The 14,466-nt window shown below is 43.9% G+C and overlaps 1 protein-coding gene across 1 annotated transcript; it reads right to left on the bottom strand.

Annotated features, from left to right (window-relative positions):
* Positions 1 to 4: 4 nt before the first annotated feature.
* LOC306890967 (PDZ and LIM domain protein 5-like) lies at positions 5 to 14,188 on the bottom strand (the record flags this gene model as incomplete). The annotated part of the gene is made up of 8 exons (XM_079488394.1): positions 5 to 65; positions 836 to 872; positions 1,037 to 1,215; positions 1,592 to 1,609; positions 1,704 to 1,724; positions 6,264 to 6,283; positions 9,466 to 9,502; positions 14,037 to 14,188. Coding segments are annotated over 8 exons (525 nt in total), but the record flags the coding sequence as incomplete, so codon positions are not given.
* Positions 14,189 to 14,466: the final 278 nt, after the last annotated feature.

Below are 14,466 nucleotides of genomic sequence, written 5' to 3' on the forward strand. Positions count from 1 at the left end.
AGAAATGCCGTGGTGCCCAGTCTCTGAGTTCATGATATTTCGGTCCGACCTTAATCTTCATTACCCTGTTCACCAAAAACAGGAAAAGAGAAAGAGAGAGAAACAGAGGAGAAGAGAATGAAAGCATTACACTGTCTGCTGCTAAAACTTCATCTGAAAGCATAATGGCGTCCTTCTCTTTCTATACAGCCCAACAACACAACATCTAAACAACGACACAATCTCATGTGACTGAACACACAGCAAATCTACACAAACCAGCCAGAACATGCCATGGGCAATTTTTAAGTTGTTCATCAGAATCGCTAGATAGAACAGGATTGTTTTTAATGCTCTCTATGGGCTTACAGATGTAATAACGTTGTGTAAAGCAGATGAACCTGAAAGCTGAAATTCTAAGCTTTACATAGATACCAAACATAGATAGACACCATCAGAGATCCCAAACTGGAGCGGCTCATTCTCAAAGTCTGTAGGCGTGTTTACGACGCCATTTTTGTGATTTTGCTGCATTCACTCATAAAAATAAAGTTTTGATGTATTCACTTTAGGACATTTACCATATATTTAGTGGACCATGCTATCAGCTCACTAACATGCAAAATACAAGCACTTTTCACAATGCATATCACTTCCAAACAGATTTTTACACACAACAAACCATTCAGTGTGAGAGAGACCACCTTCTGCACAAACAAACTTAATGTGGATTTATAAAAAACACACAAAATAACCATGGAACACTAAAACCACACAAACACCATTCAACAACACAAGGAGCAGCGCATAAGAGAACACACACACATCATAAGAGACAAAGAGCAGAGAAACTCACTTTGTTGTTTTTGTAGATTCGGTCTCAAGTGGCCCATCTGTGAACAAGAAATAAATAAACACTTTTCATGCACTGAACAAGTGTAATAAAACTCAGAATACTAATATATGAAACGTCACACATTCAGGAGAATTCACGTTCTGAGGCATTTTGACTATGAGCACAGCATGTGATGCACTGAACGGAAGTGAAGTTTCTCACCGAGCTCAGATTCAGTGCCGGTTATCTGTGCCAGGATCCTAAACGATCGTGACTGGGACGTTCCGGTTCGAGGACGCCAGTCCTCTGTGTCCTCCATGATGCGTTTTCTGCTGGAATCACCATGAGTTGGAACATGATAAAACTCGATGTCCGTCTCCCTGATGGGCTTGCGAGGAAGTCTACACAAACACACACAAACGATCCATTTGTGACTCATTATGATGTGTTTCAGAAGTCTTCAACCTTCATCAGATCATAAAGAGATTAAACAGGACCACGTATAACATCAAACCAAGTGATGATTTTGAATCCTGACCTACAACAACTTACACTTTATGAAGCTTTCAATGCAAACATATTCACATCATTTACCGATGTCACATTTGACTCTACGTAATGTAAATGTTGGAGAAATTGTGAATTACAAAGTTTGGTCAATAAGACACACTTTTATCCATATTGTACATTATATGGCATTCATTTTGTATTGCTATGTTTGTTTTGTACTGCAGACGCAGGAATACACCACTACAAATAGAGTGATTCACCCTTTACCTGTTAACTGATGGTTTTCTAAAAGACGGAAGGAAAGAAAATCAATGAAAACATGAGAAATGTGTAGATGCGTTGAGAATTTCAGATCTAACGTCACAGATTCTGTACTCACTTAAACACAGCTGGGGGTCCACTAAGAGAAGGAAACATTGCAGTTATATAATGGTGTCTTGGATGTATTTATCATCATCTTGCATATTTTCTTACAAACATGTTTCATGTTAACACGATTGTTTTTCATTTAAATCCGTAGGAATGTAAGTGCATTATAGCGAACACTATTTATGACACTACTGTTCTGCAGAGTTATGATAGTTTTGACTTAGTTTTATAAATATTTAAAATGAGCTTTTATTATAGTTAAAGTTCTAGCAATGTTGGTATTTGCTTTTGTTATTTTTTTATTAATTTGCTTATTTTTAATGTTGCTATTGTCACGGTGTCGTGCCGGATCGAGACAGACGAGAATGCAGGCATACAAAAAACGGGAAACTTTTAATCACTAACACAGACTGGTACACAAAACGCAAGACAATCAATAACTGACAATGGGAAAAACGGAAACACAGAGTATAAATAGTCTTTGATAACGAACAATGATGGCTGGCAGGTGCGGGAACAGCGTGATCACAAATGACGGACAGGTGCGGGATAGTGAATATAAGTCCATGGGGAAAAACCGGCAGGGAAACGGACGGGAGTGTTACAGTACACCCCCCTCCCCAAAGGCGCGTCCTCGCGCCAACGAAACACCAGGGAGGGGGGGTGGGCAGCTGAGAGACTCGTGCGGGACATACAGACTAGTACGGGACAGGGAGTCTCTCAGCTGGCTTCCCCCTGGCTTGGGGTCAGGAGGCTTGGGCTCGGGCTGTGGGTCCGGAGGCTTGGGCTCGGGCTGAGGGTCCGGAGGCTTGGGCTCGGGCTGAGGGTCCGGAGGCTTGGGCTCGGGCTGAGGGTCCGGAGGCTTGGGCTCGGGCTGAGGGTCCGGAGGCTTGGGCTCGGGCTGAGGGTCCGGAGGCTTGGGCTCGGGCTGAGGGTCCGGAGGCTTGGGCTCGGGCTGAGGGTCCGGAGGCTTGGGTTCGGGCTGGGGGTCCGGAGGCTTGGGCTCGGGCTGAGGGTCCGGAGGCTCGGGCTGAGGGTCCGGCGGCTTGGACTCGGGGCTATCCGGGGCCATGGAACGACTGGTGGGTGCCGGGCTCCCCGGATAGGCAATGTGCACCCCCCCAAAAAACATTTGGGTTGGCCCCTGGGGTTCCTTGGGCTCTGGAGAGGGCTCGGGCACGGGTTCGGAGGCCTGGTGAGGCTCGGGCACGGGTACGGAGGCCTGGTGAGGCTCGGGCACGGGTACGGAGGCCTGGTGAGGCTCGGGCACGGGTACGGAGGCCTGGTGAGGCTCGGGCACGGGTACGGAGGCCTGGTGAGGCTCGGGCACGGGTACGGAGGCCTGGTGAGGCTCGGGCACGGGTACGGAGGCCTGGTGAGGCTCGGGCACGGGTACGGAGGCCTGGTGAGGCTCGGGCACGGGTACGGAGGCCTGGTGAGGCTCGGGCACGGGTACGGAGGCCTGGTGAGGCTCGGGCACGGGTACGGAGGCCTGGTGAGGCTCGGGCACGGGTACGGAGGCCTGGTGAGGCTCGGGCACGGGTACGGAGGCCTGGTGAGGCTCGGGCACGGGTACGGAGGCCTGGTGAGGCTCGGGCACGGGTACGGAGGCCTGGTGAGGCTCGGGCACGGGTACGGAGGCCTGGTGAGGCTCGGGCACGGGTACGGAGGCCTGGTGAGGCTCGGGCACGGGTACGGAGGCCTGGTGAGGCTCGGGCACGGGTACGGAGGCCTGGTGAGGCTCGGGCACGGGTTCGGAGGCCTGGTGAGGCTCGGGCACGGGTTCGGAGGCCTGTTGAGGCTCGGGCACGGGTTCGGAGGCCTGTTGAGGCTCGGGCACGGGTTCGGAGGCCTGGTGAGGCTCGGGCACGGGTTCGGAGGCCTGGTGAGGCTCGGGCAGGGGTACGGAGGCCTGGTGAGGCTCGGGCGCCTGCACGGGAGTGCATCGGGGCGCTGACACGGGAGTGCTTCGGGGCGCTGGCACGGGAGTGCTTCGGGGCGCTGGCACGGGAGTGCTTCGGGGCGCTGGCACGGGAGTGCTTCGGGGCGCTGGCACGGGAGTGCTTCGGGGCGCTGGCACGGGAGTGCTTCGGGGCGCTGGCACGGGAGTGCTTCGGGGCGCTGGCACGGGAGTGCTTCGGGGCGCTGGCACGGGGGTGCTTCGGGGCGCTGGCACGGGGGTGCATCGGGGCGCTGGCACGGGGGTGCATCGGGGCGCTGGCACGGGGGTGCATCGGGGCGCTGGCACGGGGGTGCATCGGGGCGCTGGCACGGGGGTGCATCGGGGCGCTGGCTCGGAACACCAGAGGGAATCCAACTCCCGGAGTGCCTCTGGTGCGATCAGGACCGGTAGGTGTGCCTGGGAAGGCCGGGGATTTTGACCCTCACGGCCTTCCATATTCCGCTGCTGCGGAATCTCAGGAGCGCACTCGCGCTGCTTGCGCTGTAGTGCCCGCCGACGTGGATGGCGCCGACGGGACTTCGTGGAGGAGTGAGGCGCGGTCCCGGAGTGAGTCAGAACAACCCCCACGCGGATGACCGGTACCGGACGCGAACCGCTCAAGCCACCGTCCAGCTCCCCAACGCGGTCCACGGATTCCTCCCCCGGGAGAACCTGATTGATCAACTCCTCCAGGGGAAGGTCGTCCGCGTACGGGAGCAGAACGGCGGCGAGCAGGTCGTCGTCCAGACCGGTCAAAAACACACGGTTAAGTGTGGGATTGTCCCAACCCACCCGGTAACACACCTCAACAAACTCCTCCACATACCTCTCCAGTGGCCGTCCGTCTTGAAGAAGACCCACGAGCTGGTCCACTGGAGAGACGTAGATGTAATCCATACTGGGTCAGTTATTCTGTCACGGTGTCGTGCCGGATCGAGACAGACGAGAATGCAGGCATACAAAAAACGGGAAACTTTTAATCACTAACACAGACTGGTACACAAAACGCAAGACAATCAATAACTGACAATGGGAAAAACGGAAACACAGAGTATAAATAGTCTTTGATAACGAACAATGATGGCTGGCAGGTGCGGGAACAGCGTGATCACAAATGACGGACAGGTGCGGGATAGTGAATATAAGTCCATGGGGAAAAACCGGCAGGGAAACGGACGGGAGTGTTACAGCTATGTACGATGAATACATTTTTATCTTTTATTTATTTTAGTTTTTGTTTATTATTATAATTTCCCCCAAAATAAACTTATTTCAGGTTATTTCTGAGTCAACATTTCAACATTTCCTTGAGTTAATTTTAGGTCAATATTTGTGTCATGATTCTGCTGCATCATGTCATGTTTCTCTTGGTTTAGTAGCAGGATCATGACAGAACCTCATGTTAAATGTGGAGAGAGACAATTATTGTTCTTATGGCCTTCCATACTCTCTCCGGTCTCGTCATTGTTCCCATCCTCTTGTTACCTCGTTATTGATTAATGCCTACACCTGTTTCCCTCTTGATTTGCTCCCTTATTTAATGCCCTTGTGTCTTCTGTCTTGTGCTGGTTCATTGTGGTTTGTGTGGTGAGTTCCTGTGTTGTGTTAGTTTAGTTATTGTCAAGAGTTTATTCAAGTCTTGTTTATGTATAGTTAGTTTTAGTCCAGTTCTGTCTTGTCATAATATTCCAATGTTTTGTTATGTTACCCCCACGTGGGTCTTTGTTTTATTATTTATTAAATATATGTTAACCCCTTAACCGCTGTTTGCACCTGGGTCCTCTGTCCTTGTCTCACCACTCGAGAATCATGACAATTTGATCAATGAACAGGAACATAACCTTGGTGTTCTGCTAACATTCCATAAGCAGTTTAATCAAATATTATTCATGTATTGTTTAAAACACAACAAATAATAATCAAACGTTAAAAGTTTTGGTTTAAATGCTCGTCCTCAACACACTTTCTGGAGCTGTAGTGTTTAATGAACACATACACGATGACGTACTGTATTTGACCACTAGATGGTGTTGATGTCTATGAAGACTATAACACAACAGAGCTCAACGTCTGAACAACATCAGTCTGATCTCTTTGTGACACTCTACACTGACACACAACACATTCATAATCTATCAATAAATGATCACAAACTGCAGTGTATCTACAGAAAAGCACAAAACTCATAAAACACACTAAACAACTCATGCACTGAAATAAGACTCAATTCACCACAAACCCAGAGTTCTACTGCACTAACCAAAGCTTATTTATTCTCATTGGTTATTCTTATTGCTGTAAATCAAAATGGTAGACTGTATTATAGCAAAAACGTATATATTTTCCATTACAGTAATAAGAACTGAATATGCATAAGACAATTGATTTTTTTTGCAGATAATGTCATAATCTTAATAGTGCTTCAAATATGAGTCTTTGTTTCTTTTGATTCTGAAGTTAAAAGTTCCTGAAATGCTTCTTAACAATCCTAAATTTGTTTAATTTAATAAAAATAAGATTATGAACATTCTAAGCAAATATAACGCACTTCAAAGCACAACACAAAGCAAAAACACACACACACACACACACAATGAAAAGATCTGAATGAAGTAATGTGGTACTGACTTTGTGGCCGGATTCACCTGCTGAAAAGCGTAAAGATTAAAAACACACATTAAAAATAAGAAGCTCCACAAACACACACACAAATCATCTCAACACGGATGAGAAAGACCAACACAAACAATTCAAATATCTTGATAACAACATAAAGCTAATCTATAAAGCACACACACATTACCAACAATATGAGGATGACACAAACATGCCATCACATTATACAGGAACACGGTTATCTCAATATTATATTGGCTGGTAACAGCACAGAATCAGAGCTGGAGATGATTTGTGTTCTTTTTACGTAAATCTGGCTGAGAATAATGACATTCATACAACAGATAATATCAACATCAGCATTTGGTTTTCATCACTTATTCCACTTTCCCTCAGTTTTTTTTTTTTTTTTTTGACGGCATTAAGTTGAATGAGGGATCTGTTAAGCATCAGTCTGATCTCAAAGACACACGTCTGGTTTATTATCTCCGTGGGGACAGTCCATAGGTGTAATGATTTCTATACTTCACAAACTGTATATTATAAAACGGTCAGCTGAGCCGAGCTCTAAGCCCCCGATTTATAATATAGCCTAAATATCATTTTATTTACTTTATTTATCATTTTATATAATGCTACGCATATGGAATAACCCTTTTATAAGCAGTGGGTTACAACAAGTGTATTTTATAACAGCTGAGGGGCTTTAATGACTGGAGCTGTAATAAAATGCACTGTAACCCACTGCTTCTAGGGGGTTATTGCTTTATTTTATCCCGCAGACCTAATGATCATAGAATCTGCTAGCATTTAGATTGAAAAAAAATATCATCCTGTACGATTTATATATTTTTTGCCAATGGAGTCCCCATGAGTTAGTGTGTATTCAGGTGTAGGTCCCCACACACACACACTAGCATACTGCATATGTGCTGATAAACATATTCATTTCAAAGGGTTGTAGGCTATGCGTCACATTTAGGAAACTATGATATGTCACCCACACTGCAAATGTGTCGACTGTGCACACTGAGTCCACTCTGTTCCAGAAACAAACATCTATACACAACAATTAATGAGAAACACAACGGCTTTATAGAGTGATTTAACTAGAACATGTGCCAGAGTCTGACAACCTACACAACACACAATCATATCCGTGTGTGTGTGAATAACACAGCAGTGTTCTGCCTGTAATGTCAATCAACACTTTAAAACAACCAGTAAAATATGAAACCCGGGTTATGGGTGGGGGGGATATAACTGAGCTTCCACTGGGACAACATACAAAGGAGAACCCTTAGACACACACAACCAGATACTATTACATATGTCTAAATATACACACACATCAGAATCAGTGAGACGTGCTTCTAAATGTACATCATGTGATGAATAGCACACACAACCTCAAACCCTGAAACACGTAACAAACACACAAACACCGTCATTTATTTCTTCTTGGGAAATCTGCAACAATACCACTTCTTCCATAATTTTTCTCTTTAATATCAGTTCCTTTCCCTTTATTGTATGTTTTCTCATTGGATTGGATTCAATTTATTGTCATTACACACATACAAGTACAGTGCAACGAAATGTATCCACTGTTTGTGCAAAATGAATTGTCTTATGAACATAAACTGTTTTCATAGAGGGTATGCACGCAAAAAACACGTTCCCTCGAGTGGCAAAACACTCTGATGTGTCTGCTTACAATATCAGGAAACGCAATTCCACGCAACATATCAGCATCCAAGAACACCTGGTTCCTTTGTAAGGATCATCGCCGAGTCCAACTGCTTTTAATTTCAGTAAATATTTGCGTGTTTTAGTCCCGGTTTCTCCTATTGAATGCACTCATTTTGCTGCGTCTTTTCCCTCTCAAGTGCCCTAAGAAATTGTGGGAAAGTGACGTCAACGCACACCCACTATAAGGGTTACTATAGTTATACCCTGGTAGTCTTAATTTAAAAATGTTTTCATTCGTTTTCTACATTAACCACATGTTAACCATGGTATTTAAAATAAAACTATTTCAAGCAATCAATCTGCCATATTAACACGTGATCACTATATTTGACTATAATAAAACTTATCCCACGGTCTGTTTGAATACTTGATTCTGATTGGCTGGAAGGTAAGCGTTAAAACTGTTTAATGCACAGGAAGTTCCAATCCGTTTCATCAATGTTTGAAAATAACTGTGATTTTCACCTGTCACTGTAAACATCACTAACAGCTTTTACTTGGCCAATAATATACCACGGTATAAGCAGGATAATCCACTGCTTTTTTTGGATGTCTGGACCACAACATGCTGAGAGATGGAGGTACATCGTGTAAATGAACATGTCAACACAACAGTCTGGATTTCATCTACACTTCTGGAAGCAATAATGACATTTCAAACAGAATCACTTTGTGGTTTTTAAACTCTGAGATTAAGCAATGAAACGCTTCTAAAAAGGTCGGTCAGTGTGGTTTCAATCGCATTTAAAACAGAAGATCAGAGAAATCCAGAACCGCTGAGGTTTGTGAGGTGGGCGGAGCATCTATGTGTCAGTTCAACTCTTACCCATTCAGCTGTAAGCTCTCACCCTGACTCTCCAGCAGGCCCCGCCTCTGACCAATGGCCACCTCACAGGCGTTCTCACTGGAGTACAGATCGATGGGCGTGTTATAGACCGAAGGGCGGGGCACTGCCGGCAGGTGATTGGGTGAGGCGGCTGTGACGTCAGCGAGACTGGGTGGAGCCGGTGGATTAGGGATTTGAGCTGATATGGCGGATGCAAAAGCGGATGCGGCGGATCGAATGGAGGCTGTGCCCGATGACCCCTCCCCTCCCAACAGCTGAACGCTCTTATAGGTGGATGGAGTGATGGGGGTGGAGTTTGTGATGTCAGAGGAACATGGAATGAAGGTTGTCATGGGAACAGGATTGATGATTTCCACAGAATCATCCTGGATATGGACGAAAAGCACATGCAGGACTCAAACACAAACAGGACATCAACAAACAAGAAATCTAAAGGAAAGAAAGCAGTGGGCAATAAAAAATGTCCAGAAAGCAATACAGTCCAAATATAAAGCTGCACAACGAGACAGTACGCAACACACACTCTACAGCAGATGAACATGAATGACAAACATGCAGATGTGTCTGTCTCAGAGAGGTGTGGGTGCATGCGTGTGTGCGTGTTAAATATCATACCTTAGGTGCCGCATCAGGTTTGGGAAGGTTTGATGCCCTGTTGGAAAACAATATCATAAATCGCATGTGTGGCTGTGGTTTGTAATTGTAAAATCTGTTGAAGAAATCAGATCATATTTGATATTGTAGCATGATGTGAAGAGAAACAGTATGTTATACTGTAGCTCTGTGTGTGTGTGTAGTATCTGTTTCCATCTAAACTTATTACAAAACCTTCTAGAACTATGTTATGTCTGTCCATTAGTTACATTTTCGAATAATAATAATATACAAGACCAAAAGAGAACAGTATATCATAAGCTTGTGCATCATTGCATTAAGAAATCAATCAAATAAACACGCACACACACACGCACAAACACATACTTGTCTGCACACACACACACACGCACTCACACATACACATGCCCACACACGCATGCATGTTCACACACACACACACACACACACACACACACACACACACACACACACACACATGCATGCTCATCTGCATACACACATTTACACAAACACGCATGCATGCACACACACACACACACACACACACATTCGTCTGCACACACATGCACATACACACACACACACACACACACACACACGCTCGCACGCCCGCACACACATACATGCACACACACGCATGCATGCTCATCTGCATACACACATTTACACAAACACGCATGCATGCACACACACACACACACACACACACACACACACACGCTCGCACGCCCGCACACACATACATGCACACACACGCATGCATGCTCATCTGCATACACACATTTACACAAACATGCATGCATGCACACACACACACACACACACATTCGTCTGCACACACACGCACATACACACACACACACACACACACACACTCGCACGCCCGCACACACATACACACACACACACGCATGCATGCTCATCTGCATACACACATTTACACAAACACGCATGCATGCACACACACACACACACACACACATTCGTCTGCACACACACGCACATACACACACACACACACACACACACACACGCTCGCACGCCCGCACACACATACATGCACACACACGCATGCATGCTCATCTGCATACACACATTTACACAAACACGCATGCATGCACACACACACACACACACACACACATTCGTCTGCACACACACACACACACACACGCTCGCACGCCCGCACACACATACATGTACACAGAAAATGATCTACAATTATCATGCAGTGAGACAATAATGGCATAAATCCTCATGGTCATAACAGTATTTAATCACATATAAAGAATGAGAGTCATTTTTTAACTATTTCAAATCATTAGACTATTAAAGCATTGGACTGTATGTGTGTGTGTTTTGTATTGATGGATGGAGCCAAACACATTTTATATTGCTGTATAAGTGCTTTAGACTTGTGTATCCCACAGGAGCATCATTATAACACCAGAGATCTCATTCTGTCTCAGAGCGAGCGTCTGACGTCTCACTTCTCACCCTCAGGCTGACGCGTGACTCAACCATTTACCTCCATTATTATATTACACTCAAATCTGTCCATGTGTTTGTGTGATACAACGAGTTCTCTTTACCAACTTAACTGTCTCTTCTAAATAAACTACAAAAACAGAGAGCTCTAAGAAAGACCAATGAAAAACAATGTCTCAAACAAGACACCAGATAAGTCTGTGTTCACACATTCTAATAAAATCATCTTCGTTTTAATAGACCAAAAACATTTTCAGTTTGTTTCATCAACACAACACTTCTGTGCTCTAGATCTTCATCCAATACAGTATTGCAACATTGTAATGTTAAATTGTATCTAAGCGCAGACGTTTTATGGCAAAGCTCTTATCTCTTCTCCAGATGTTGATTTTGATCCGGCTGTCTCATGTTAAAGGAAAATGGCATTTTAAACACATTTAGTGATTGTGTTAAAGTGCAGGAGAGTGCGAAAGATGGTGGGTTCATTCACACACACACACACACAGAGAGAGAGAGAGAGAGAGAGAGAGAGAGTTTAGAGATGTAGGTGTGGGGGTGTAACGGAGTAATTTAATGCTTTAAAAGCTGTCGTAAGAGAGAAAACACATGACATATAAATCATGTATGAAGCTCGTTCACGGGAGGGCAAACTGACCTTCTCACACATCAGCTGAGACATTACTGAGAGCTTCTGCAACCACTAAAAGACCTGATGGGTGAAATCAACACACACACACACACACACACACACACACGTGCGTCTACACAATCAGTAAAACACATCCGACAAACCTAAATAATCCAGCAACCCATCATCATGTGAAGAGTCAAATCTGGAGGATTGATGGAGAAATTGTGTACAGAGGGGCCCTAAATAGTTCTGTAGCTCTGTGTTTTATGTCATCTCTCTCTCTCTCTCTTGGTTTTTATATGTTAGTGGGGACCTTAACCTGAATGCACACCAATTTACACACCAACCGCATCAATGTGAGTGTGTGCGTGGGTGTGTTTGGCAATCCTGAACTGTAAATGCACATATAAAGATGTAAATAAAACAAACAGGAACACACAACAGCCATTGAGGAAATTACAGCTTTTCATAAAGAGCAAACAGATCTGTGAAGAGGATTTAGCACAGTTTATAGTCAAAGAAAAACAGTCTTACACAAAGATTGAGATTTCATGCATATAAACTTTCATTAAGATATCATTTTGAGGTCTGTGATGCTCAAGGGTGTCAGCGTTTGTTCATATGATGATAAGCGTGATCTTTAGAGGAGTAACATGAGGACACAAACATCAAAAATGAACACGGTGATCCACAGCATGTGCTTTACATTAGTACATAGAGTGTGTGTTTGACTTTCTGTTGATTCTCATGGATTAAAGGAGATTAAACAGAGCCTGTAAAACTTTCCGCCATAACTACAACTAAGCTCTGTTTGGCATCTCCATCCGTCTCCAATAAAACTCAAACATCCTCCATTAACCCAAACAGGCCAATACACACACACACACACACACACACACACACACACATGCATGTTAAAGTTAAGTGTACATACAGTTTAATGGCACAAAGGTTTAAAGGTACAGTAACTCTTTTGCCCCCTTCAGGACAGAGGTACAGAAAAACAAGAACACACATCCAGTGTGTGTGTGTAGACGCGCGCATGCGTACGAATGTGTGTGTGCGTGTGTGTGTGTGGGGTTTACAACATATCATAGTGTAATCGTTCAGGCTGCTGGTTTCAGATGGTGCTGATGCTGGTTTGGTTCTATTAATACTGAGAGAAGCTGATTAGTTTACCATCACTAAATATAACACACACACACACACACACAATATTGACACCAAGACTGTTCTGCACTTTAAACACAACATGAGTTGAAGTCATCTGACCTTCTCTAAGCTCCGCCCCATTGCTAACTGTTGACAAACAGAACATCCGTGTGCTCATAAACTGACAAAAATAGAATGAATATGTGTGACAAATTTTAAGAAAGTGCATTAAACAATCGTCAGAATATCGATGAGATGGCAACCGTTGCTAAGTCAGGATTGGTCAGTGGCATTTTAAGGCGGAGCTTTTGAGTGTGTCCCTCATAAATTGTGTGTGTGTGTGTGTGTGTGTGTGTGTGTGTGTGTGTGTGTGTGTGTGTGTGTGTGTGTGTGTGTCTTTATGCTTTAATTTTCAGTGATCCGACCCATACGTGTTATTCTCTCACCGGTGGACACACTGTTTTTACTGTGTGTGTGTGTAACACCATCATCACAATCATAAAACAATCCCTGGCATTACCAACACTGGCATTATACACAACAACAAAAACACCTTAGTACTCATTTCCCTTCTAGCTTTTCCTCATTTACTCAACTTAAGGGCAAGCAGTTTATGTGAACTAAATTGACTGAGTATTTACAAAAAGAAAAACACAGTTGATCCAACTTAATTAATTTGGCAACAAGCTGATTTCTACGTTCCCTGTACTACGACTTTAAATCCACCCAACTCAGAAAATAAAGTTTTCTTTTCATTTTCTTTTATTACATCGTATAAACACGAATCAAAACAGCCCGGCTAACACTTGTAGTGTTAGCTTCATTTCAACATGCACTTACCCCTCACAGCTCTAAAAGACACAAACCTCGATCATGCTGACCATTAAATAACCCATCATATATTAGAAAACAAATCTATATACATCAGGCAACTGGCATTTTCAACAACAACAGCATAAATAATTGGTCATTTTGTGAGGGGAACATTTCTAAGTCAGATTGTTCACAGTACTAGCAGCTTTACGCTCACATTTACTTGATAAAAACCTTTCTCACTTCAGCTTGATCTTCTTGCTCGTGTTATCGAGCACTTCTACTGGGATATTCCCTGGGACTCAATATAATCAATGTATTATTCATAAAGTTTAAATCCCATATATACAGTATGAAAAGAACAGATTTTATTTTTACAAAGACATGGAACTCGACTCATTGTTAAAGTGATGTAAAGTGCTGTATAGATATAATTGAATCGTGTGAGGAATATGATGAAAGTGGTGTATATGAATGTTCTTACTTCTGTAAGCTGAGGTTGAGATTCACTGTGCAGGATTTGATTTTGTTTTGAGCTTCCAGGTGATTCATGCCGTTGGTACGGATGCCATCGATGGACAACACCAGATCTCCAACACATATTCCAGCCTTCGCTGCCTTTCCTCCGTCTATCAGCTGAAACAAAACAGATGAAAACATCTGTGTATATACTTCTAAAGAGGCACAGAAATGATTTCTCTTTCAGTTCTGATGTTATCCATTTGACAATATTGGCACAATGCATGCGATTTCATTATTAAATCAATACACACAGCTTGATTGATTTTGGATATCAAACTAAAACACGACATCAAAATATTTACTAAAGCGAATATTTACTGAAATGAGATGTTAGATAAGACTCAAAATAAGTCAAACAAGCACGTGTTTCTGTCCTTACATAGATAGAACAC

This window comes from Barbatula barbatula, assembly GCF_947034865.1.
Source record: "Barbatula barbatula genome assembly, contig: scaffold_186, whole genome shotgun sequence".
NCBI lineage: Eukaryota > Metazoa > Chordata > Actinopteri > Cypriniformes > Nemacheilidae > Barbatula > Barbatula barbatula.